General features: G+C 49.0%; 4 protein-coding genes across 4 annotated transcripts; 3 read left to right on the forward strand and 1 right to left on the reverse strand.

Moving 5' to 3' along the window:
* The first annotated feature begins 2,885 nt into the window (after positions 1-2,885).
* LOC128723307 (sphingomyelin phosphodiesterase) lies at positions 2,886-6,817 on the forward strand. The gene is made up of 5 exons (XM_053817037.1): positions 2,886-2,949; positions 3,015-4,651; positions 4,735-4,919; positions 4,987-5,169; positions 6,287-6,817. Exons 1-5 carry the CDS (start codon positions 2,886-2,888, stop codon positions 6,336-6,338), a joined length of 2,121 nt encoding a protein of 706 aa, XP_053673012.1. The 3' UTR covers positions 6,339-6,817.
* Positions 6,818-7,236: 419 nt separating this feature from the next.
* On the forward strand, positions 7,237-9,289 carry LOC128721386 (maltase 1-like). The gene is made up of 5 exons (XM_053815136.1): positions 7,237-7,699; positions 7,784-8,350; positions 8,416-8,547; positions 8,605-9,011; positions 9,089-9,289. Exons 1-5 carry the CDS (start codon positions 7,322-7,324, stop codon positions 9,204-9,206), a joined length of 1,602 nt encoding a protein of 533 aa, XP_053671111.1. The 5' UTR covers positions 7,237-7,321; the 3' UTR covers positions 9,207-9,289.
* Positions 9,290-10,573: 1,284 nt separating this feature from the next.
* On the forward strand, positions 10,574-17,863 carry LOC128722051 (lamin Dm0). Its single transcript, XM_053815870.1, has 6 exons — positions 10,574-11,139; positions 14,872-15,319; positions 15,398-15,859; positions 15,934-16,155; positions 16,236-16,337; positions 16,412-17,863. Exons 1-6 carry the CDS (start codon positions 10,709-10,711, stop codon positions 16,448-16,450), a joined length of 1,704 nt encoding a protein of 567 aa, XP_053671845.1. The 5' UTR covers positions 10,574-10,708; the 3' UTR covers positions 16,451-17,863.
* A 102-nt stretch (positions 17,864-17,965) lies between these two features.
* On the reverse strand, positions 17,966-24,464 carry LOC128730911 (chitin deacetylase 1). Its single transcript, XM_053824001.1, has 5 exons — positions 24,401-24,464; positions 22,468-22,603; positions 21,913-22,043; positions 19,887-20,036; positions 17,966-19,805 (listed from the first exon to the last, which is right to left on the reverse strand). The coding sequence occupies exons 1-5, from the start codon at positions 24,462-24,464 to the stop codon at positions 18,652-18,654; spliced, it is 1,635 nt and encodes a 544-aa protein (XP_053679976.1). The 3' UTR covers positions 17,966-18,651.
* Between the last annotated feature and the right edge of the window lie 428 nt (positions 24,465-24,892).

Genomic DNA, 24,892 nt, shown 5'->3' on the forward strand with positions numbered 1-24,892 from the left:
CCACGTGAAGTCAGGGATACTCAGATGAAAAAAAGTCCTCGTTTTTTTTTACTGTTTCTTCTAGTGCATTAGATTTAACGTCAAATTCCAAACGCCATTCCATACCGCGGTAACCATGACAACGCATTGTTACACGCCTTCGCTGCCATCTTGGATCGCGTTAGACGTTCGCTCGCGGTCGCTCTAATCGGTTCGACACGCGTAATGCCTGCAGCGAACCTTGTTCGCAAGGAAGGCACAGGTTCCATTGTGCGGCCTGTAAATAACATAATTTCCCTAGCCAACCTCCGTGGCAGTAGCAAGCGGTCCTAACTCGTCCCATTTGCAATCACCTCCACACGAGGCCGCACGTGGGCCTTCTCTCCTTCTGCCGGTGAAAATGCAACGCTCAAACCCCCAAGCGTCGTTTGCTGTACGCACCACAAATGGACGCTTAAACCATCTACCGATATGATAATGTAGCTTGTGCAATCTTTCAATTCACGCGTGCCCTAAGGCGGCGATCCGGACAAACCGGCAGCGATCCGTGACGGAACTATTGCCGTGTACCGTTCGCGTTTAAGGTTGATTAAAATAATTGCCACACAAGCCGGGTGGAAAGTGGCGTCTCGGTGCGCGTCCACACGTTTTATTGGCCACATCCTTCGCCCGGTACGCCTTCGCGCCGATCGATTTCGGAATACCCGAGATGCCACTCTACGCGAGGCGTTAAACTTGACATTTAGTGGCTCTGGTCTACCCAAACCGGCGGTTGGAAGCATTGAAGGTGCGCTATTTTCACCACGCTCCATTCCACTAGGTCATCGACGAGACCAACCAAAGCCGTGTCTAGGCAGTGTGTCACCTCGGTCGGGGAATTTTGTTTTTTTGACGGACAGCCTGATCGAGCCGCTTGGAACGGCAAATTTCACCCTCAACGAGCCGCGGCTGGAAGGGTGAAAAAAGTAAAACCACTCTTACCGCATCCTTTATTCATGCATTTCTCTTTTTGCATGCGCGCCAAACCGGGACACGCCGCGAGCAATGTGTGGCCCGTGGCTCCGTAGAAAGTACACCGCGTTTAGGCGTGACGTGTGGCTTGACGCACGCAAAAGGAGCCAGTTTGGGGGGTGCGCGTACGCTGCTGTGGTTCATTTGACCGAAGGCGAGACATTCTTCCGACGGAGCTTTCGACGGGGGTCTCGGAGATGCAAAAAAAAATCAGACATTAAAATCGCATCATCAACGCTCCCCGGTGGAACGCACGGATAATGAGGTTTGGGTGGGTTTGACCCACATTTCGGCAATCGAAACTGATCGACGTCTGGTTGGGGCGGTGGCCTCGTACGAGGTCCGAAAAACGGGTTTTTCTTCCACCCTACACACGCGAGCGCCACGCTCTCTGGGGCTGATGTTTGCTGATGAGTTGCAGGAGTCGATCGAGAAATACGGGTACTGGCAACATGGCCTGTAAATGGAGTTGGGTCTGAGCTGTACGCTCCTGTGATGAACACCGACGGAAAGCTCACGGTCTGGGTTTGATTTAAAAAACTCGCTCCGGTTGCCCGGGGCAACCTGCGATATCTTGGATCGAGATTCACTCGCCACTTGTATCCAATTGAAGCTGGCTTTTGTAAAACCTCCCCAACAGGCTCGAGATGTTCTGCAGAGACAAGGGCGATATTAATCCACTGCTCAGATGCTGAAGCTTCTTTGTTACCGCCCCATACCGAGACCCCATTGTCAACATGAGAAAAGCTCCCCGTGAGTCACATAACAAACAATGCGCGCTAGTCGCACTAATGCCCTTTGTCCGCCATCACAGCCCGGTAGGAATGGTGGATCTGGACATCCACTCGTAACAATCGCTTGGAAAACGGCTAAACACATCGCGCGTGTGACACAGTTCGTCTAATATCTCGTCCAACGCATCGTACCGCGTGCATGCAATCGCGAATCGGCCGAGCTTCGTTATGCAAGCTCGCCGTACGATCGCTTCGATCCTCGCGTAAGGCGAGCGGCGCATAAACCAGTCGTGGTAGTGCGTTTTCCCGGGGTTGTGCTATATAACTTCACCCTAGAATGTGTGGAGCATGGAACTAGGTTGCGTTCCGGTGGAAAACCCCACACGAAGCTCCCGATGTCATCGCGATGGTCGCATCAATCGATCGTGCTGTGGTGCAGAAAATGCAGCTCGCTAAAAGCTAAAAAACAGCCGTTACAAACAGGAAACGGGCACAGAGCCACGTTTGGCGAGGTGTTGCCCACGCCAGAAAAGGGCATCCGACATGAATATTTATCAGAATCCGTGTAGTTGGTCATCTCGCCGGACGTTAGATTATCTACGGCAACGTTACGTCAAACGTGGCCAGGGGGAAATGATTGTAAATTACTCTCGTGACAACTCGCCCTTGGAACGAACATTCCCGTGATGCCGTGTGTACGATGTGTAATGACAAACTATGTCCGGCCTCTCCGGGGACGCTTTCTTCTGAATCCGGGAGTTGTTATGGAATCGGCGACGGTTTCCGTGTTGTTTGTTGCCGCGTTGCCGAGGCTGAGCTCCACTGATAACGTGAGGCTGTGTTTGCTGGAATATTGATTTGTCACACACAAGGCTCTGGCGGGGTTGGGATTATTAAAATGCCATCCCACACGAGCCATTCCTCGCACAAAGGCTGACATTCTCGGGGCGATTGGAGTGCGTTAGAAAAAGAGTGACTTCATGGAACGTCCGTTCACATTAATATTCCGCCCTTGAGTGTGAACGGTCGGCGACTTCTCGCGGCTTGTCTTTAACTCCGGAACATTTCTCTAAGGAGTCGAAGCAAGAAATCGAAAGTGAAAACTTACATCGTCCTTACCGAACCGCTGCACGTTTCTTGCAGATCCTGCACGCCATCGAGATGAGTCAGTACTACTTCCCGATCGTGTTTGTGTTCCTGCTGGAGATTTTACGCCTCGCCCAATGTAAGCGAAATCGGGAGGGCTGTAACCACAAGCCAGCTCATGGACGCGTGTGTCTCCCCTTCCAGCACATCCGTTCCTGTTCAACTCGGGAAATCAGTACCGGCGGCCGCAGGTTGAATGGAAAACTCCGGAGGATAACTGGACGGCGGAGGCGGCCCCAAGGAGCATCTATCCGCTGCTGCAGAACCAGTACAACCAGCATCGGTTGCCACCGACGAACCAGTACGAAGTGATCGAGGGCGATGAGGACGAGCAGCTGTTGCGGCGGATGCACGAGGCAAGGGACAACGCCACGGCCAGGACGCTGTTCTACTCAACTAAGGAGGAGTCACATCTGCCACCACTTCTCACGAAGACGATCAAGTACTTCAACTTGCAGCAGGTCGCGTTCGAGCTGGAGACTAGTGTGATGTCACAAGTGTCCTGCACGGCGTGTAAAGCTGGTGCTGGTCTTCTTCAGCATTACATCCGCACTGGCAAGAGCAAGGAAGAGATCATCAAGATGATCTATCAGTACTGTGTCAATTTGAAGATCCAATCGGCGCGCGTGTGTGAGGGTGTGAGCCAGCTATTCGGAGTGGAGGTGATCTACGTGCTGAAACGTATCACGATCGGTCCGGATGAGATCTGCAGCTTCATTATCGGAGATGCGTGTGGTGACATCTACAATCCGTACCACGAGTGGGAGGTCGAGTTCCCGCCTGTTCCAAAGCCCGATCCGCGGGAACTAGCCCTTCCAAAGGAGGCCGCCCCTGTGTTCAAGGTGTTGCATCTTTCCGACACACACTTCGACCCGTACTACGCTGAGGGTTCAAATGCAGACTGCAACGAACCGTTATGCTGCAGGTTGACGAATGGACGACCAACGTCACCGAATGGAGCCGCCGGGAAGTGGGGTGACTACCGGAAATGTGATACACCTCAGCGAACGGTGGATCACATGCTGAACCACATCGCGGATACGCACGCGGACATTGATTTCATCATCTGGACGGGTGATCTTCCACCGCACGACGTGTGGAACCAAACGAAGGAGGAGAACCTGAAGGTGCTGAAGGAGACGGTTAAGCAGATGACGGAGAAGTTCCCTGGGATTCCGATCTTCCCGGCCCTCGGCAACCACGAGAGTGCGCCTGTCAACAGCTTCCCTCCACCGTACGTTCAGCAGGTGGACAGTTCGATCGCTTGGTTGTACGACGAACTAGACGTCCAGTGGAGGCGTTGGCTTCCGGCGAGTGTCTCACACACGGTCCGTCGAGGTGCCTTCTATTCGGTGTTAGTTCGACCCGGTTATCGAATCATCTCACTCAACATGAACTACTGCAACAACAAGAACTGGTGGTTGCTGCTCAACTCGACCGATCCTGCCACTGAACTGCAGTGGTTCATCTACGAACTTCAAAGTGCGGAGTTTGCAGGTGAAAAGGTGCACGTGATCGGACACATCCCGCCTGGTCACTCGGACTGTTTGAAGGTGTGGAGTCGTAACTACTACCGCATTGTATCGCGGTTCGAGAGCACCATCACTGGGCAGTTCTTCGGCCACACGCATTTCGATGAATTCGAGGTGTTCTACGATCCGCATGATCTGAGCCGCGCAACCAGTATCGCGTACATCGGACCTTCTGTGACACCGTATAACGACCTCAACCCGGGTTATCGGATCTACTACATCGATGGTGATCATGATGAAACAACACGAGTACGTATGGTGGCCGCGAGATGGCGCAAAAAGGGATACAATTTTGTAATGACACTGGTTAACTCTCCTTGACTTCTTTCCAGCTGGTTATTGATCACGAGTCGTGGATCATGAACTTGAAGGAGGCGAACTTGTACGATTACCCGATCTGGTACAAGCTGTACTCAACTCGCGCCGCCTATGGCATGAAAGGACTCCGACCCGCCGATTGGGATCTACTCATCAACAACATGACTGATAGCAAGGAGCTGTTCGATCTGTACTACAAGTAAGTCCATGGTCACAGCTCTTTGGAGCGTTTTTTTCCTTAATCTTCCCTTTTCGTTCACGTCTAGACACTACTGGAAGAACTCGCCGGTCAGGCCAGAGTGTGACTACGAGTGCCGGAAGCGCATCCTGTGCGACGCCAAGAGCGGCCGATCGCACGATCGCAAGTACTTCTGCGAGGACGTCGAGGCGAAAATCGACGAAAGCAACAAGGGCTGGAAGGATTGGCTGTTCAGCTCGATCAGCTCTTCGTACGTACTGTTCAAGAAGCACTTCTAGTGTTCTACCGTCCATGTGTGTCACGCTGTTCACTTATGCTTTGACTTATCCGGGAGCCGTCCTTGGTCGCATGCGTGTTGTGTACTCACTCGTTACTTACCCGGTGTACAGCAAAATGGTGGTGGGTCCGCTAACTTCGCTACCATTAACTCTCCATTATAACCACACGCTTGATCGCCTCACGCCTACTTTTGACCTAGTACTTTAGTCCTGCGCAACTTACGGTGTTAGAACGCTTCTTCAAATGGTGGTGTTATCTGTCGCTTTCCCTGTTTTCATACTCCCTTTGCAGCGGCTCGACGGGGTCTTCCGAGAGTGACCATCACGAGCGGGTGGTGGCTGAGGCGTACGAGCTCAACAAGCGGCTGCCCAGCGTGCAGCAGGCTGCCGGGTGATCGGGTGGTGCTGGTATTTTGGGTGGCTCGTACACTGCTATCGAAATTAATATAGCTGCTTTTGGATTTTACTCTCTACATTTAAGTGTCTCGTCTTAAGCGCCAACGTGACGGCCCGTGGCCGGTTGGACCCCTTGTAATAATGTATGCTTTTATTTTCCCCTCATATTGGGGTGTAAATAAACCGAATTTTATACTCAGCAAATCCGTCTCCGGTGGGGCGTTTCAAATCTAGGCAGCCAGGAAAGGGCCCTTTCTAAAATAACGATCAGGTGTTTCGGTGGGGGTGGTTTGTGCGAGGGTAGTCTAAAGCTCACAAAATTGACGGATGTTGCGTCTGCTTCCCTATTCCGTTTCTGTTTGTTTCACTTTCCAATACAATGATTAATCGTTCGCTTCCACGTGCCTGCCCTTCGAGGGTCAAATTTGTTCATGCGTTTGAGCTGGTGCACTGATACACTGAACTGTTATTGCTTATTTTCACGGGAAAAATGGGTCAATAATCGGGTCATATATTGTGCCGTAAATCGTACAACACTAAACCGAGCCTGAGGCTACCCTCGCACCGTCACGTTTTAGTGTGTTGATTTATCTTCTCCCATTTCGCCACGGATCGTCCTCGTTTAGTAAACTTTCCTTTTGCACGCCGGACGGGCACCGGTCCGTGCATCAATCTTGACCTATTTTCCCGCAGCATTTCCTACGCCATCCACGGTATTACGAAAATTTTCTGGCGAAAACGATGACCTTCCGAGGGTGCGCTGTAACCGAACCGCCAAGCTGGCCACACAAGGATAACACGCTGCAGCGACTCCTCGAGCAGCAACACCGGTGAGCTACTGCAGTGCAGCGAGGGAAAAACAGGAGACCTTTCAAAGCGACAAGTACTTAGAGGAGCAAAAAAAAACAAAGCAAGCACGACAGGTTTGTGATAAACGAATTGTTTTCGAGTGTTGTTAGAGAACGCGGTACAATCGAATTGTACACCTCGTACGCTGCCAAGCGAAGCTAGGACGCCCCCGCGGTTGAATCGAACGATAAGCAATCCAACCGAGTATACTTACTGTGAAACGAGCCGGAACTCAACTGAACTACCGGAAATTGGGTGAAGAAAACAGATACTCGGATAGTAGGACGCGTAGAACCGTTGTCGGAGTAGAATACAGCAATTTAACTGGCGTCATTGTAGCATTAAGCGATACTATAAGTCTGTAAATAGGAGTAGTTGAAACTCACCAAAATAAATTATTACATATCACTGCCGTTTTTTCGCTGTTCCTTTTGTCGTAGCGTGCTTCCATTAAGAGGGCGCCTCGCTCACTCTGGGAGTCTTATCTTTGGATGTGTTCAAGGTAGAATCGGAGGTAAACTTAGACAGATTTTTTTTGCATTGCACTTCAATGCATTCAACTAATCCTACCCTTCGCTCGATCGGTGCATCCTACTCGGTGCATTATCTTATCGAAGCGGCTCTCTTGGATCGTACAATCGATCCTGATGCCTTCCTGGTTGAGCTAGGCAATCAGTGGCAGGCTATATAATGGCTGCTGTTACCCCGTAGTGGTCACTGGAACAGTGATCGATAGCCATGTGGAGCTTCAGGTGCATTTGTGTCGTGAGTGCGTTGTTAACCGTCGTGTCGGTGCGGGAATGTTTGGACCTGACGGTTCCAACGAGTCGTGATTGGTGGGAGAAGGCCGCATTCTACCAGATATACCCACGATCGTTCATGGATAGTGACGGTGATGGTGTGGGAGATCTGAACGGGATCGCGTCGAAGCTACCGTACCTTAAATCGATCGGAGTGAAGGCATTCTGGATGTCACCAATCTACAAGTCACCGATGGTGGACTTTGGCTATGACATCTCCGACTTCCGGGACATCCACGAGGAGTTCGGCACGATGGCAGACTTCGCGCAGCTTGTCGAACAAGCACATGCACTAGGGTTAAAGGTGATCATGGACTTTGTGCCGAATCATTCGAGCAACATGCACGAGTGGTTTATCAAGTCGGAGAATCGGGAAGCGGGTTACGAGGACTACTACGTGTGGCAAGATGGAAAAACCAATCCGGCCGGTGGCCGCAACTTACCACCTAACAATTGGGTGGGTATAATCGAGCGTCGTCTCACGAATGGTACTCCTGATACATCCTAAAGAACTGTGTTTACGTTTTTACCTCGATCACAGATTCAAGCATTCCGTGGCAGTGCCTGGCAGTGGAGTGACAAACGGCAGCAGTACTACCTGCATCAGTTCACCGTCGAACAGCCCGATCTGAACTATCGCAACCCAAAGGTGGTGCAAGAGATGATGGACGTGATTACGTTCTGGTTGGATCAGGGCGTGGATGGGTTCCGCATCGATGCTGTTCCAACCCTGTACGAGGATACGCAGCTGCGTGATGAACCGGTAAGCGGACTAACAGAGGACACGGAGGACACCAACTATCTGAGGCACATCTACACGCAAGATCTCCCTGAAACGGTCGAGATGGTGTACGAGTGGAGGGCGCTAATCGACAAGTACCAGCAGGAACATGGCGGTGAAACGAGGGTCATCATGACGGAGGCCTACTCGTCGTTGGACGTCATCAAGACGTACTACCACAGTACGAATGGCACGTTGGGGTCTCACATGCCGTTCAATTTCCGTCTAATCACCGAAGTAGATCAAAACTCGAAAGCGTCCGACATCGTCAAGGTGGTGCAGGATTGGATGAGCATTCTGCCTGCCGGACAGGTCCCTAACTGGGTGGTAAGTTGTTAGTTTAAAATTCAACCGTTGCGGCGTTTACCACAGAATGCCTTTCACACTTTCAGTTGGGAAATCACGATCGTCCTCGCGTCGCTTCCCGGTTGGGTGTGGACAGGATCGATGCATTGAACATGCTTATGCTCAGCTTATCGGGAGCGAGTGTCACGTACCAGGGAGAAGAGATCGGCATGACGGACGTGAGCATCTCCTGGCAGGACACCGTTGATCCGGCAGCTTGTAACGCTGGTGAAGAGCTGTATGCTGAAAAATCACGAGATCCCTGTCGAACTCCGTTCCAGTGGGACGACACGGCGATGGCCGGGTTTACGACCGGTTCCAAAACGTGGCTACCCGTCGGACCTCTGTACAGAGAAGTGAACGTTCGTTTACAGGAGCAGGCGGACAAGAGCCATCTGAAGGTGTATCGGTCGATGATGGAGCTTCGAAAGACAAAAACCTTCCAGCTGGGAACGGTTAAAGCGATCGCACTGAAGGATACCGTGTTGGCGGTGGTTCGCGAACTGACGAACTACAGTACCTACATCACGCTCGCTAACCTTGGCGATCAGCTCGAGGTGGTCAGTGGTGTGGCGCTAGCTGATTCCCTTCCCGATAGGTTGTACTTCGATGTCGTGAGTGTCGGATCGCACAACATTCGGGGGTAGGTTTTCAAATAAGAAAGATTGTTTTCTACTAAACAAAACTTAACGAAAAACTCAATTTCTTTTTCTGCTTCAGTGGTGCTTTGGCAACGAAGGATATAGTGCTGTTGCCATACGAAACGTTCGTATTGAAAGCACGTGTTGCGCCAGTTGAAAAGGTATACACATCGATTTGTGAAACTTGGTTTGTATGAACAGATCTAAACTTCCTAATAAAAGAACATAAAGCGAAGCTTTAAGAGTAGCTAAAATAAGTTGCAAGTTTAATTTTTGAATTTCCTGCTATAATATTTTTCGATATCATAGATTATATGTAGGTTTTGCTGCTAATGCTTAAGAACGATATATAATATGAGAATATGATTGATATTATCAAAAATATATAAACTATAATATTTAACTTCTCTAGAATACAAGAAATATTTCACAACATATCGTGAAACATTGCCCCTGAATGTATGCAACATTATAGCATCAGTAAGCCACGGTCAATTTACTTAATAATTTATAAAAGAAATTCTTTGTCTCAAACATTGTTTGTAATTTGATTAATTACCTTGTTGTTTTTAAGCCAATATTTGCGAATATATTCAGTAAAACCTCTTTCTATCACTTACCAACAGCGTATGAAAGAAGTTTTTTTTTCAAAAATTTACTCGATAACTGGGCAATGAGTTATAGTTTCCTGATAAAATCTGTTAGTGTAGTAGTTTTTGATAAAAAGAATAGTAATTTTCTATATCATTCAATACTTTATTATTTATATAACATCTTTTAAACCAATCCGTTAAATTTTAAAAATAAACCTAACGATTTGTTTCACATTTCAATGTTGGTAGCATTGCTTTCACATATGCCCTAAATGCCAAGCGATGTAAAGATGGAGTAAGCTGCCGTTATTGTTCGACAAACTATGTATTCTAAATAAATTAAGATATTTTTTGAATTTTTCTATTTAAATTTAACATTTTAAAAACTTATAAAAACGTCGAAGAGCAGCATGGAATTACAATAATATAATAACAACAAATATAATGTTTATAATCTCGATATAAAGATTAAAAAGAACAATATTGATTAAATTTTATGATCGTTAGTAATAGTATAGGACCGAGCTATCAGAAATCATTAAATAAAGCATTTGTTGGTGTCAATTCGAAGAGATTATTTCGAATTATTCATGGTAATTTTAACGACAATATGTATCTTGTCGGCCATCTTTGCGATTGTCAAACTAAAAGCGAAAATTACCTACCTTGGCTTTAATCACCTTGTTTTTCAGCTTGACGCGTCCAGACGCTTTCCCGTTTGCAGCGTGCCTGTGGATCTATTTAAATGTGTATCTGTTGAAATTCGCGCTTGTTCTATTGCCCAAAGTGTCGTTGCGTTGTGGGAAAACGAATTGAGCGGAAAATCGTTCAGGAAAAGCCGATAGTGTCAGCCATTTGGTTCGCGGCCCGGTGAAGCGATCCCGTGCCGTGCATAGCAATTGAGCGAGAAAGAGCTACAGTGCATACGCGCGAGTGAGAGTGAGCGGGAAAGCGAGTACTCCACAAGCAAGATAACCTGTGTGACAGCGCCGCCAACTCGCAGCGTTGGTTGAGAAACGCAGAGGCAGTGTGAAATATCAGTCAGTTCGGTGTGCTTTCATCTCTTGACGGGCGCGGCCGCGACGTAGTCGAACACGAGTGAAAAAATGTCACAACGCGCGAAGCGATCCGGTGCCTCGACACCGGTCCCGGTGCAGGCGAGCACCCCGGTGCAGCAGAGCAGCAGCACGTCGGTGCATCACCATCACAGCAGCACTTCATCCGCCCGCCCAGCGAGCCCGCTCAGTCCGACGCGCCACTCCCGGCTGCAGGAAAAGGCCGACCTCCAGAACCTCAATGACCGGCTGGCGTGTTACATCGACCGCGTGCGGTACCTGGAGCAGGAAAACTCGCGCCTCACGATGGAGGTGCGCACCTCCCAGGATACGACCACCCGGGAGGTATCGAACATCAAGTCGATGTACGAGCACGAGTTGTCCGACGCCCGTAAACTGCTCGATGAGACATCCCGCGAAAAGGCCAAGCTCGAGATCGACGGCAAACGTATCCTGGAAGAAAACGACGACCTCAAGAAGCGGTAAGGAACTGTCACATTCACACACACGGATTACCATATGCGAGGACATGCGTCTTCCTGTTTCGGATTGTTTGTTGGTGCGCGCTGCCGGGCGTCTCAGCTACACGATTCGAGCAGCCATCTCCCGCCGTGTGTGCTCGAAACGGTTCGGTTGTTTTGGGAGTGTGAACGCTGCGGGTGTAGGAAAATTATTTTATTATCTTTTCGGTGACGTCATCGCCGGTTTTGGTGACTGTCGACATGACCGATCAAGATATTTCTCGAATGTTTTAACCCGATCCGATGGGCTGCTTCGTCTCATCGAAGAGTGGTTTGTTTATCTCCGTTCGTGCTCGGTGCACTTTGATTGGGCGGATTTTAGATCATGTAAAGGTAGCTTATCCGTGCCATGGAACTTCCCTTCCAATCTGCTTGTGTCCATGACAACTAGATTATAAACACATTACATCACTAAGCATGAAGTCATCATACTTCTCTCTGGCCCTAGAATGTGACGTCGTTCAAGGTTTTCTTCTCGTCGATTGATTGCCTCGCCGGAACGACTTGTCCACCCACTAACAATGACGTAATTTTATTTTTTCGGTCCCACCGGTAGACCTTGGGGCCGGTTGATTCTAAATTTCGAGATGACATCAGTTTCCACCGCGCGGGTTTGATCCACGCGGAAAAAGCCGGTTGTTTGACAATTGCGAACAGGCGCGAAAGGCGCGCACCACGACAGTCACGCTGGCCGAGTGGAATCGACGGATTGAAGAACAACTGGACGCAAAAAACGCCCGCATTACACCCGCCACTGTAATCTCAAGAAGTGTTGAGCTGATTTTTACGAGCCTTCGAATGTCACGTTCAAGCTCGGTAATTGCGTACGATAAATGGGGTTGCAGAAGGGAAAAAACTGATAAAAGTATATACCCCCTTTGTGGAATGTATTGAAGAAGGGGTCATGTTTTGGAAGATTTTTTATTTATCTTAAACGACATGCTCGGGTGACAAGTAATTCGTTTATATTTCAATGAACAGGCACTCCTGGCTGACTGCAATCCAAGAATGCTGCCTACTTTTGAGACCAACGAGTAAAACATACGCATATGCTGTGTTTACCGCTGGAGAATGGATTTACGATTCTCCTTTTGTTTGTATACTCTCCTTCTCCTCCAGCATGGGTGGCGAGGGTCTCGGAGTTTGCTTTTTTCGTACCCAAACAAAACGCGCCCGGTGGATGCAGGGGGGAATGCGTTAGATGTGACTTCCCGTTACTCTCGGTGATCTTCCTCGAACGGAATGACGAAGAACACCCGCAAACTTTTTTTTTCAATTTAAATACATAAGCGCAGTCCCTCTCTCGAGCTTCTCTCGAGAGACGCGATCTCTGGTTAGGGCTAGCACGCTAATGCTCGCGCATTCGATGCTAGGCTGCTTGTCCAATTTTCGGCGTGCATGGTTCATCTTTTAGGCCACACTCAACCCGAAATGTCGGCAAGCATTTGGATGGGATAGTGGAAAAATTAAATATTGACTCTAAATGTAAATCTCCAGCCCTTACTCTGCGCCCTTCTCTTTCTTCCAACGCGCTTGACGGTCGTTTCGGTTGATGACTGTGGGTTTTCGTCGGAGAATAGAGTGGGAAAAAGAGCTGGGGGAAAGCATCCCGGCGTCCGTACTCCAGGGTTAGCGATGCGAGTGTGTGAGTGCGCGGGCGCGAAACGCGGTATGACATCATCTCCCCCGATCGAAGCTTGTGGTACATGAGGCTCGTCGATCGAAGAGGGTGTTTTAAGGGTGCGGGCGAGGGTGAAAATGAATGAAATAAAATGGAGAGCCGTTGCAAGCCAACGCACTCGCGTGTGCGCGGGCGCACACGCTTGCATAGGGTGATCCCTGGAAAGCGATTGGAAAATGCATGGACGCATCGTTTTTTGCTTTCTCTTCCCCTCGTTCGTACAAGTGGGAATACGACACAACAATGCAAGGAATATCGTTTGATCACAGAAGGCGATCCCCTTTAAACACTCTTCACGCTTGTGTGTTGGTTTCGGGCTCGTTTTGGTGCGTGAGTAACGCCAAGCTAGCGGGCGGATGGGTAGGAGTGCTCTTTTGAACGAATCGCGCTTGGAACAAGTTTTAATTTGGCTCGAAGCTTATGCTGGATGTCCTCTCTCTAGCTGTCTTTGAGCAAAGGGCAAGGAAATAGCTCAAGTTTATAAGAGCAAATTGCATTTACGATCGATTTATTCCTCAGATTATTCCACACCGACAAGAGGGAAAATCGCTTCCCCACGAGTCGCAAGTTCTAGTTAGTTTTAACGACTTTCTTCCTGCCCTCGCTTCCTGAAATGTATCGAATACAAACGCTGCCTTGGCAAGGCACAAGCAATAAACAGCCATTAAACGACGGCTCGAACGAATTAGCAAACTGGAAAGACGGGAGGGACTCGTCCGTCCTGGGAAAACAAACTGCATCGGTCTACAGCGCGATTGTTATCACACGCCAACGTGGTCGACCGACCAGAGGGGTTAGGTTTCGTCTTCGAACCACTCCCGCGACGATGGGGAGGTCGTACACATTAATCCACGCGGTCCCGTGTTAAGAAGGAACCGGCGTGAAAGCGAGGAGCATAATAATTTTATGCATATGCGCTGGTTTCGCGTCAGCGAAGGAAACACGAGAGAGTTGAAATACCGAAAGGCATTTCTAGCGTTTACACAGACGCCCCATAAAACACCACACATGGCGTTGTCAGTATGGGTGGTTGCCTCCACCAGGACGTTATGAGAAACTAGTGCTATATTTAGGCATCAAGTGCCATGGCTTCCCAGATCGGCTCGCGTTGAAGCTAAACTATATGATCACGCTTATCTTTGGCGTTGGCCTCGCACATGTCTGCGAGCCAGTGAGCGAGGATGCGTGCGTGACGATTCGCCACGTGCGTTTATGTCGCGCGGCTTGGCACCAATTCAACCACCCTTCTGGTATTTCCTGCCGCGCAATCTCACGATATACTTCAAAATGGAATGCGACGCCGCGATTCAGCTTGGTAATTTAATGGCCATAATTGTGGCCTTGCTTGCTATAATTTTTCCGTAATAGTTTGAGGAGCGCTCGAGCTGGAGATAATGGGAAAGTATAGAATAATAGGTGCGAACGAATGGATAGGCGGCAAACCTGAGAAGACGTGTTTTGAATGCAGCAAACTTTCGCTTGATAGAAAAATTGCTTCATTGCTTGGTGTAGAGGATATTTGAAGAAATGATCGGTTCGTTTACACGCATCAAGAGATCAGCGGGGTTGTGGATGAATATCTTCTCGAAACCTCCACAGAACAATCAAGTTGAAAGTATTGAATGATCAATAGGCTTCCCAATAATATTCTAATCACGTTCGTTCGATGAAAGCAGGAGTCGTCACGGGTTGATTTCTAGTCGGTAAAACGTTGCGTCGCTTCTTTTTTATGCTTCTCGAGCATAGTTGGTTTTTTCCATCACTTCGATGACTAAGACATGTTGGTTTTTTGGTTGGCAATGAAAGCGAATAAACATGGGTATGGCGCTTCACGTGATCGCGCAATACAGGCTTTTATTTGAACAGTGACTTTTTCATTTCATCATCGGGTGTTTGTTTTATAGTAGTGGAAGCTAGTTGAATATTTTTTATATTATTTAAATCATCAGAGAGAGTTGCTTATTTGTATTAACGTTATTTTTAACCTATTTTAACATCCACGAATACCCTAGTCTGGATCGTAAAACGAAGGAAGCCGCGGATGCCGAACGCAACTCTCGTGCCCAGGAAGCACGTGCTAACGAGATGGCCAGCAAGTATCACACGTTGGTCTCCGAACACAAGAAGGCCAAGGACGAGCAGAAGGAGATGGAGAAGGAGTTGACCAAGTTGAAGAAGCAACTGGAAGCTCTGCGCAAGAACCTCGAGGACGAAACGCTGACCCGCGTCGAGCTGGAGAACTCCGTCCAGACACTGCGCGAAGAGCTAACGTTCAAGGATCAGGTGCACCAACAGGAAATCACCGAGACGAAGACACGCCGCCAGGTGGAAATCAGCGAAATCGATGGCATGCTTTCGGAGCAGTACGAAGCGAAGCTGCAGCAGACACTGCAGGACTTGCGCGATCAGTACGACATGCAGCTCCGTGTGAATCGTGAAGAAATTTCCGATCTGTACGAGGTAAGCACCGGCGATGAGGAGAATACGCAAACAGGCAGCTAAATTCACAAGACTCAATGTTTGGTTTTCTTATCGTAGGCTCGTCTTCGCGATTTGGAGCAGCAGATGAACCACGAGCGCTTGCGCCATGCTGACGAGAAGGCCAAGATGATGGAGGAAGTGGAGCGCTTACGCAAGGAGATCTCGATGCAGTTGCAGGAGTACCAGGATCTCATGGACATCAAGATCTCCCTGGACATGGAGATCGCCGCCTACGACAAGCTGCTGAGCTCGGAAGAAGATCGCCTGAAGATTACACCGGGCAGCCAAACGTCCATCTTCTCGCATTCGAGCATGCTGTCGGGTAGCCTTTCGCGTAGCGGTGTCGTACGCCGTACTCCAAGCCGTGCTGCGGCCAAGCGCAAGCGTACCGTGTTGGAGGAATCTGACGAACGTAGCGTGTCGGACTTCTCGGTCACTTCGTCCGCCAAGGGTGATGTTGAGATCGTGGAGGTAGATCCGGAGGGTAAATACGTTAAGCTGCACAACAAATCATCGAAGGTAAGGAAGGATTGTTTGCGAACAATTTTGCCGCGGCTGAAACGTACTCATTTTGGTTTTCTTTCGTTTACTAGGAAGTTCAAATTGGAGGCTGGTCGCTGACGCGTAAGGTTGGCAACAACGAAACTGTGTTCAAATTCCATCGCTCGTTGAAGCTCGACGGTGGAGCGTTCGTTACTGTTTGGTCGTCGGATTTGGGCAAGGACCATGAGCCACCGACGACGATCGTCATGAAGGGACAGAAATGGTTCGCTGGTGACAACATGACCACCCATCTGATGAACGCCGATGGAGAGGTAAGCATAAGAGTTTTTGCGGGAATGGATGTGCAAAGACATTCATACGTGTACTAAAATGATTTATTTCACTACCGTAGGAGGTTGCCGCTTCGGAGCGCGTGAAGCGAATCATATCCACTGCCGCATCGCGCCACCGCGAATATCTTGGAAGTTATGGCGAAGAACTTCACCATCAGCAGGTATGTATGCGAATGTTCGCTGAACGCAGTGGCTTTGTATTTGTTAATTAATGCACTTTCTTCGCTTTCTAAAGGGTGAACCCAAAGGTGACGAAAAGTGTCGCATCATGTAATAGTACCGCAGCAGCAACAAGAACACATTGGTGTCGATAATCTTTAATTTTATCTCTATACACATTACATTTGATTGTTTGTCCCATCGTCGGTTGGGGGTATATGTTGTAAGCGTTTAATTTAACGTATAGCTGAATGATGTACCTCTTGGAGCACGACGTGGTGCGATATGTTGTGCAACGGCTTTGTATTCCTGCGCACTACTAATTACATCGATAGAGAAGAAAAGAGGCGAAGCATTATAAAATTAGATTCATTTGTTTTCGTCCTATACTATAAACGCAGGATACCCGCAGCGAATCGTCACAATATAGTTTCAGTCATCGTTTTTCTTTTTTTTTTTAATCTGTGTGAACTACAAACTCACACGCTCACAAACAACCTCGTGGCAGCGATCACATTTTAATGGGCGAATACTATAAAATTTAGTATGCGGTCTCATCAGATGCTAGAGAATGAAGAGGAATCCCCATTATGTGGGATACGCTATACATGTAACATACTAACTACGAAACTAATTAGTTGTACAATCACTTGCGACTCACGCATTTTCTGTGCGGCTCTTAATCAATCGTTTAACTAAAGAAAACAAACAGAAAAAGAACATGTACCATTAGGTACTGTCGGTCTTTTGCGCGTTACGTCACGTAAATGCGAAATAACAATTATAAAACTAACAGAAAAACAAAAGCAAAGCACACACAGTAATTAAGAGGCCTTTTTGTTGCGAGAGAAATAACAAACACTCAGATTAACTTACTAGCGTTAAAAGGGAATAGCGGAGTTGCGTGGCGATAGTGGTTAATTCGAAAAATTGAGTGCACAAGCGAAATAAATCGAGATCGTTTAGAAGGGACCTTAGACAGTCGTATTCGTAGCCTAATGATTCTAGTTATGCTTTTGTTTGCTTTGTCCCGTCGGTGAAGAAGTGTTCGTATTCTTATCTCGATTATGGTTTAATTCTTTGTCGTAATTTTTGCCATAAGTTCGGGGCTTGTACGTCTGACGATAAGCGATAGGCTAGTTTGGTTTAAACGCCATACTAACGGATTTAACTCATGTTTCCCGACTCTCGTTGATTCGCTTTCGGGCGCCGAGTTCCACAGCTTCCTTAATTACGACTGATTTGATCTACGCTCAACTCGACGTGCGGTTTGATTAATTTTCAGCATTTGGTTTATTTATTTATCCTGAATTGCGTTTCGGAGAGTTTGCCATGATGTTTTGCTTTTATCCCAATTATATAATTTTCGCGAAACCGCGTCACGGTGCTCTTCTTTGCTTCCGTATTCTCAGTACAATGGGACAGTTTCTTCCAGCCCGCAGAATAAAAGCGCCGAACGGAGCATCAATTAACACGGTTGCCAGCGAGTAGTAGCGTAACTTGTGAAGAAGGAGGCGATTTATAATAAACGCAATCAGAGTTTCTACTTCTGAAAATAATGGTACAAACGACAAATGCTTATTCAACCTTCGAAGGAAGTGGAAAGAAAGAAAGCACTCGTTTGATTTAAAGTGATTTTATTATTTTTTTTTTAAACATTTTTAGTTATATTATTCTCCTCCCGTTGCAGGCGTTGTGCATCGTCGCCGACGTTTAATCCCAGCTTGCCTACCGGAGAATGCACTCTTTTTTCTCAAATATTTTATTATAAAACAGTACCGTAAAATTACTCTTTACTCTCCTGCTAGTCCTTCTGGTGGATTGCTCCAAGGCGTTCCACTGTGAACGTTCCGGAACGTTCACACGCACATGCGACGCATACGCAGGGTCCAGCATTTTCTTTTTTTTTGATCCACTAGACCTCCGGAAGTGCGATGTGGTGTGAACAAAACAAAATATCACGATGTGTTCAAGACGGGAAGGTAGAAAGGACGATGGATGCGTTGGTATCGCGTGGTCACCGTAGGTACGTAGGGGAACCGTTCGAGGTTGTGGTCGAAATGGGCCGTTAAACGATTGCGATTAAGTTTTGTTTGTCTGTCTTTTCCAGGAAATAATGATCAAGAAACGCATCGAGAGTGCGTGAAATCGGTGTGTGGCAATGAGACAGTAGGGATATCGTTATATACAACAGACTGGTTCCCAGAGTGAGCAGAAACGAGCGAAATGAGGCTCCCTCCCAAGGAGGACGTGATTCCGCGTCCGGAGAAGAAGCGAATCTGCTAGCAGCCCAGACGGCCAAAGGAAGAAGACGCTTTACTTCTTGGAGAATCCGTCACCAGTCGGATCGAGGATCCACGGGTAGTTGTTCGGGCACTCCATGCAGGTGAAGAGACGCAGCGTCTCGCCCGGCAACTCGCGGGTCGTCAGCGGGCAGGCGTTCGGAAGCGAACAGTAGGGCTGACCCTTGACGTCGCACTTCTCCTTCCACTCCTGGAAGTCACGCAGCGCGTTCAGCTCAGTCGGGTTCTGCATCCACTGGATGACCTGCAGCATGGTGACGAAGAACACATCATTGCGACCCAGCATCTCCTCGATGAACTTGATCAGCTCCTCACGGTACTCCTTCTTCGACTTGAGCCAGGACGCGTGGAAGTGCAGACCGAGCGGGGCACGGTTGCTATTGTAGTGGCGGTTGAAGTTGTGCCGCAGCAGACGACCGAACTGCTCACCGGACTGGATGTTGGAGCAGGAGTCGACCATGTGACAACCGGGCAGTGACTCATCGAATGTCGGATCATCACGGCGATCGAGCTCGTTCATGACCATCTCCCACACCGGATGCGAACGCGATGGGCAGTTGTGTGCGTTTCCGTTACACTTGTGTGGCATGCGGAAGTACAGCGTGTAAGGCCAGATGGGCACGCGACCCAGCGAGGCGGTGATCGAGGCATCATACACGAAGAACTGATCTGCCATCATCTCGAACTGTTTGTTGCCACCGACGCGCAGGTACGGTGCTCGAACACCAATGATCGAACCGTCGGTGATGTTGGCGAAACGCTCAACGATCAACCGGGCACCGGCCATTTCCGCGAGCCAGTCATCGTACGTGCCCTGCGTCCAGTAGTTGGGATCATCCTTGTGCGTCAGCGAGAACACGGAGATCTCGTGGCCCTTACGGTGCAGGTCCTGGACCGCCGAGTAGTTGGTGTACTTGTGCGAGACGAAGTAGGTACCGCGAATTTGGCAACCGTTCGGGTTCTGGCGCTGTCCGTTGAAGATATCCTCGTACAGGTCGATGTTGTCGACGTTGACAGCTCCGTTGAACGTGATCGTGATCATCTGCGGGACCTGCTGCGGTTCGATGTTTCCGGGGATACGGGTACCATCGGCTGAGCAGAAGCAATCCGGCAGCACGCACTGCGTTGTGTCACAATCCGGCGCACGGTTCGGGTCCAGTTCGACGGCTATTTGAGCAGGTGAGAAATGATCGATTAACACCGGAGGCACTAAGAATGCGATCCTTTGGGAGTGGGTAGACTACTTACTACACGCATTCTCATCGGATTCGTCCTTGCAGTCAGGTTTGCCGTTACAGAACAGCTCTTTGTCAATACATTCACCGTTGCCGCAGGACAGCTTGCCCTCGGGACAGATCGGTTCGTCCGTCTTCAGGATCGGCAGAACCTTACGTGGTTCTGATCAAAGGGTAGAAAAGAGAACCGTTGTAGATTACACCAGAACGATCGCATCTCGGTCATCAAACCGAACGGATTCAATACATGTTAGAAACACACCGCCACCAGCTAGATAAAACCCGATATTAGATCGTAAAAGTGTACATTGGAAGAGTAGTGTGAGAGAATTTGTATTATTGTGAACGAATGAGTGACGACGCAGGTGATAGAAGAAGGTGGTACGGGGTATCATTTCTTCAGCTCGTGTATGGTTGTTTGAATTGTATGTACAACATTTCGCACGTGGCGCTAAATCGAATCACAACTCGTGCTCTGTTTCACGAATTGCTGAACTACGAGCCTGCCTCTCGAGAAGAGAGCGTATCTACCGTAAACTTGCGGATGCTGACTATTTGCTCGTGTACTATTGTCTGTTTATTGTCGAGTTTCGATTAGTGAGATGTGTTCTTTTGAGAAAAAGAGCTAACTTATCATGAAATGAACTTGAATGGGTTACCGAAATCAGGTTGGAAGAAATAATGAAATGGCAACATTTAATAGCGAACGAGAAAATGAATTTAGACTAGAGAATTTTACAAACATTTGATCAATGATACGTTCTAGCATGGATTTTTCTATGCCAATAGGATGATTTTTGAATTTGAACACGATTTTCGTGATGGTTGGGGGTGAATGAATGAGAAACGATTGACATGATTTTGAATTTTATGGTAAAGATTTAAAGTGAATTTATGGTGTGTGTATTAATGAATTGCATACTTTCAGGGGCAATGATGTGCGGGATGTACCATAACCAGTGTGGAAAATGATTTGACCCTCCTTCTACGGCAGGTTAGTAATTGTGCGTGTGTCCTTTGGTCTGTATCCTAGCGCAGGTGTTGACGTGTGAAAGCTTAATCACAGCGTGATAATCTAATGGGCAGCAACCTGCCCAACTTCTACGATCCCTTCGTGTAGCAGTAAACGCTCTGTACATCCTATCTGTATCGTGTCCGAACACCAACCTGGTGGCATCAGTGTGCACGTGTTCACCCTAACGAAGGCGTGTTCCTACGCAGCGTGCTATTTGTATTTCTATTCTAGAATTCCATTCGAAGTGTACAAAAAGAAGCGAACCCTGCGCACGGCTGAGCGTGTGTACCGGATTCCCCGGTCCACACAACTCGGACCTGGCATCAGGTGTAAAGGCTGCCCCGTTCAAGCAATACACCCGCTAGCTGCTGTACAACCCGAACAATGCCCTCGGCCACCGCATCATGGGCAGGGGGAAGGTGAGGGACACTTACTCTCTTTCTTGTCACACGTGGTGACCTTTGCTTTCCAATCGCAAGTCTGTTTTTCAATGTCGAACGCCAATCCGGACGGGCAAGTGATTTGCTTCAGTCCAGATCGTGTACACCTGATTTGCGCATGCGTGTCGCAGCATGAGAACGGAACGGAGCAGGAGGTTTGGTTTGGAGGGTAGTGGTGGTGGTGGTGACGGGGGGAGAAGGCAGGATTCATTTGAAGCATTCGGTTATTGACAGTGGGAGGGAGTTGTGGCACACGGTTACACGGTTACATCGACCGAGCGAGACCGGATGAGATGAAGGATGGGTCACACAACGCAAGGGGGAACACAGGAACGTATGGGGGTACAAGGGAGTCATCCGGGGAGGCGGGTTGGAGGGCAGGGTAGATGAGAGGTCACAGGAAAGATAAAGAAGAAAGAAAGAACACAGTTTAGTCGAAACGGTAACACAGAAAAACCGGAACCAGCCCAACCCGGAGGGAGGGAGGAGTGGCGGAGTTCAAGAGCAGAGCGGAAGGACCTCGATACTCTCTTCACCAGCCACCTTCCCGCCCCAAAGGGAATGGGCGCGTTCCGGGGACTTACTTCCTAGCAGGTCGCACGTTTTCACGTTCGTTTTCCAATCGCACGTTTGACGCAGCACGTCAAAGTACAGCCCGGTCGGGCAACGAACGTAGGCGAGCCGTGTGATGCCGTTTTCACCCGCATCGTCGCACCTATTCTTTGCCGGAGGGGATGGGAAAGCGAGTAAGTAAACGGTATCGCGACAAACGTGAAGCAAAACTCGAAAGGAAATTACCTCCCCACGGGGTAGAAGTTAAGAGAGAGAGAATGGGGGATATAATCCCGGAAGAAAACGAGCGCCATGTTAAGTCATCCACGAAGGCTGCGCAAAATTGTGACAGCTGTCAAAGACGTAGCCATTGGCAAATCAGTTCCGCCAGTCGCCCGGCGAATGGAGACGCGATGGGAAATTAAACGTGAAATAGGGAGAAAACGAGGCGCCATTGCAAGCTCGCGTGGGGAGACAAGAAAAGGGGAGAACGAAGCGAAAATCGTTCACAAAACATGGAAAATAACGTTGCAAATACCGGCGCTTTCCTTGAATGACTCCGACTGTTGTTCAAAGCGAAGACTTACCTCACCACCTCACGGCAGTCACCGTCCGTGCTCAGGCGGAAGTACTCGTCGCCTGGCCGGTCCTTGCACAGCTCTTCCACGTTCACCGAATCCGGATCGGCATCATCATCTTGGCGCTTGACGCGAACTTCGGCCGCTGGTTGGGGGAGAAAAAAAAGCAAGGACAAAAAACAGGCATCAGAAGGTGTGAAAAAAAAACACACAACCGTATTCGAAGAGAAAGGCTGGTAAAAGCTCGTTGAGAGAAACCGGCAGGTCGAGTGCTACAGTTAGGCAATCGTGCCATAAAACCACACATGGCCTGCGGAGGTGTCACGGTGCGGATAGATTGTGTCGTAACATCGCCGCTGAACGAGAAAGTTACCGATGACAGTCCACGCCAATCCAAGATGGCCTCTGGAACGATGGCATGGGTGTGGAAAAGTGAAATTTATCGCACACGATCTCGTCGTGCCGCTGGAACTGTAACCGGTGTTGTAAACGGCATCGGTTTTCGGTGGGAATTTGTGTAATCGCACGTGGGCCAACGTTGAGGCTCTATCAGCTAGTCTTAAGAGGGGCTTGAGCGTTCTCAAGCTTTGTTAGATAAATTCTAAACACCACCAGCACATTGTGGGTCATGGACGAGTGAGAACCAAGATCTGTACACCGATTGCCAACTCCATCCAACGGTGGGTGGCGCAAGCGAGCAAGTAAATTAATGGCACAACTATCTTTCGATCTGACGACGTCAGTATTCTAAAGGCCCGTCACATCTATTTAATTTTAATACAAAGAGATAACGCATGGAGGGGGTAGTCTAAATGCGGTGACTAGGGACCGAAACGAAATCCTCCTCATCGCTCATCATTCAAGGTCAAGGTCAACCGAGCGAGAATAACGTTGACCAACCGGCGAAAGAAGAACCGGCACCAATCTGCACCCTGGCAGTACAAGAAGATCGCCTCGGTACCGGTTGGTTGGTTTTTATCGGTTTCATACGCTCGGTTGCGTAAGGACGGTTAAGGAGGGAGATCGTCCATTTTGTGGGCGATCCCACCACGCACGCACACACGCAATGGTGTGCGGTGTTATGTAAAAATGTCCTCTTTCCAGTGCCATGAGGCTGGAAAGATGATGGATCTTTCAGATCGCAATGAAAGCGTAAAAAAGAACAAGCTATCCATCTCAACCGAACCGTGCGAAAGGAACCAGTTCCTCATGGGTGAGCCTTGTTTTTTTTGCTACTCCCCCGGCTTACATGCCGTCATTTTGCGGTCACAGATTGCGTGTGTGTGTTTGTGTGTATATGCACACGAACAATGCGCCGCTCTCGGTACCGGTTCTTATTTTTTTCTCTCGTCCGTGCAATTGCAATGCAATGCAGCTAGAAAGGGCACACCAAACAGTTGCACGAAGCGTGCGAAAAGCGACAGGGATCTCCGGGAGGGTGGGGTGAGGAAATGGAAAGTGAAACCAATATCGGTACCGAGCCGCAGGCGCCGAGTGACGCAAAAGCGCAACTTGTGGCCGTCCTTTCTGCACCGCCTGGGGCTTTGCTAAAGTGGTGCAATACACAGGTCGCTGATACCTGTTTTTCTTGCCACCGGCCGCCATTTGGCGATCGATGATCATCGCACCACCAATGGGCCCTTAGAGCCCTTCTAGAGGGCCCTTGTCAAATAGAGAGAGAGATAGAAAGAGAGAGAGAGAGCGACAAAAAAACGCCTCCCTCGTACGACACTTTGCGGTTGGGAAAAAAGGCCTCCCCATCTCGGCAAGGACAGTGTGTTCGTTTTTCTGGTTTTTCCACCTAGCGTCACCGTTCACCAAACCGCTTCCGGTTGCGGTTAGCCGGAGCTTCCGCGTTTCGGAAAAAGAAGTGTGTAATATCATCGCCTCATGCTCGGCTCGTTCGCCTAAGGGTTTTTTTTTTGGGTTTGAGTTTGCTTACCGATCGTCACCACTAAACACAGCAAACCGAACAGTTTGATCACTCTGGCCATGGTGGCAGCCATTTTTGCACTACGTTGCGCGACCACCCCTGGGGGTCACACTGGGGTGGGGGGCGACAAAAAGACAAAAAAAAAAACAACTACACCACTTATGGTCCGTCCGACGGTCCGGACCTCGATCCTACCGGGAGTGTCTTGCGCTTGGTGTGGCACTCCCACTACTGGTGCTGCTGCTACTGCTGCTGGTACTGCGCGTGTACTGTGCGCACACGTCGGTTCGGGGACAGGGCGCGCGCACTAAAACCGTCCTTTCCCGTACCGGCTACTACTTATATAGAGGCTCTCGCTCTGCCGGGTGGGGTTAGAGGGGTGGGACTGGCCAGGGGCCCCTTATCGTGGGGGGAAAATGTGGTGTGTTCTCGGAAGCGGCCACTCACGGCGGGGAGGTCTGTCGGAAGCGTGGAAGGGATGAGCGTGAGCTCTGAGGAGCT

The sequence above is a fragment of the Anopheles nili genome, chromosome 2, assembly GCF_943737925.1.
Source record: "Anopheles nili chromosome 2, idAnoNiliSN_F5_01, whole genome shotgun sequence".
Lineage (NCBI taxonomy): Eukaryota > Metazoa > Arthropoda > Insecta > Diptera > Culicidae > Anopheles > Anopheles nili.

What these genes read in the sequence shown, in the direction of transcription:
- LOC128723307 (XM_053817037.1), top strand. Translation starts at nt 2,886, where the DNA reads ATGAGTCAGTACTACTTCCCGATCGTGTTTGTGTTCCTGCTGGAGATT. An exon ending in GATTTTACGCCTCGCCCAAT is followed by an intron (nt 2,950 to 3,014) that starts GTAAGCGAAATC and finishes CTCCCCTTCCAG; the next exon opens with CACATCCGTTCCTGTTCAAC. An exon ending in CTGTTCGATCTGTACTACAA is followed by an intron (nt 4,920 to 4,986) that starts GTAAGTCCATGG and finishes GTTCACGTCTAG; the next exon opens with ACACTACTGGAAGAACTCGC.
- LOC128721386 (XM_053815136.1), top strand. Translation starts at nt 7,322, where the DNA reads ATGGATAGTGACGGTGATGGTGTGGGAGATCTGAACGGGATCGCGTCG. An exon ending in ACTTACCACCTAACAATTGG is followed by an intron (nt 7,700 to 7,783) that starts GTGGGTATAATC and finishes CCTCGATCACAG; the next exon opens with ATTCAAGCATTCCGTGGCAG. An exon ending in AAGAGATCGGCATGACGGAC is followed by an intron (nt 8,548 to 8,604) that starts GTGAGCATCTCC and finishes GCTGGTGAAGAG; the next exon opens with CTGTATGCTGAAAAATCACG.
- LOC128722051 (XM_053815870.1), top strand. Translation starts at nt 10,709, where the DNA reads ATGTCACAACGCGCGAAGCGATCCGGTGCCTCGACACCGGTCCCGGTG. An exon ending in AAATTTCCGATCTGTACGAG is followed by an intron (nt 15,320 to 15,397) that starts GTAAGCACCGGC and finishes TTCTTATCGTAG; the next exon opens with GCTCGTCTTCGCGATTTGGA. An exon ending in TGATGAACGCCGATGGAGAG is followed by an intron (nt 16,156 to 16,235) that starts GTAAGCATAAGA and finishes TCACTACCGTAG; the next exon opens with GAGGTTGCCGCTTCGGAGCG.
- LOC128730911 (XM_053824001.1), bottom strand. Translation starts at nt 24,464, where the DNA reads ATGGCTGCCACCATGGCCAGAGTGATCAAACTGTTCGGTTTGCTGTGT. An exon ending in GACTGCCGTGAGGTGGTGAG is followed by an intron (nt 22,044 to 22,467) that starts GTAAGTCTTCGC and finishes GGCAAAGAATAG; the next exon opens with GTGCGACGATGCGGGTGAAA. An exon ending in AACGTGCGACCTGCTAGGAA is followed by an intron (nt 20,037 to 21,912) that starts GTAAGTCCCCGG and finishes CCCTTTGATCAG; the next exon opens with AACCACGTAAGGTTCTGCCG.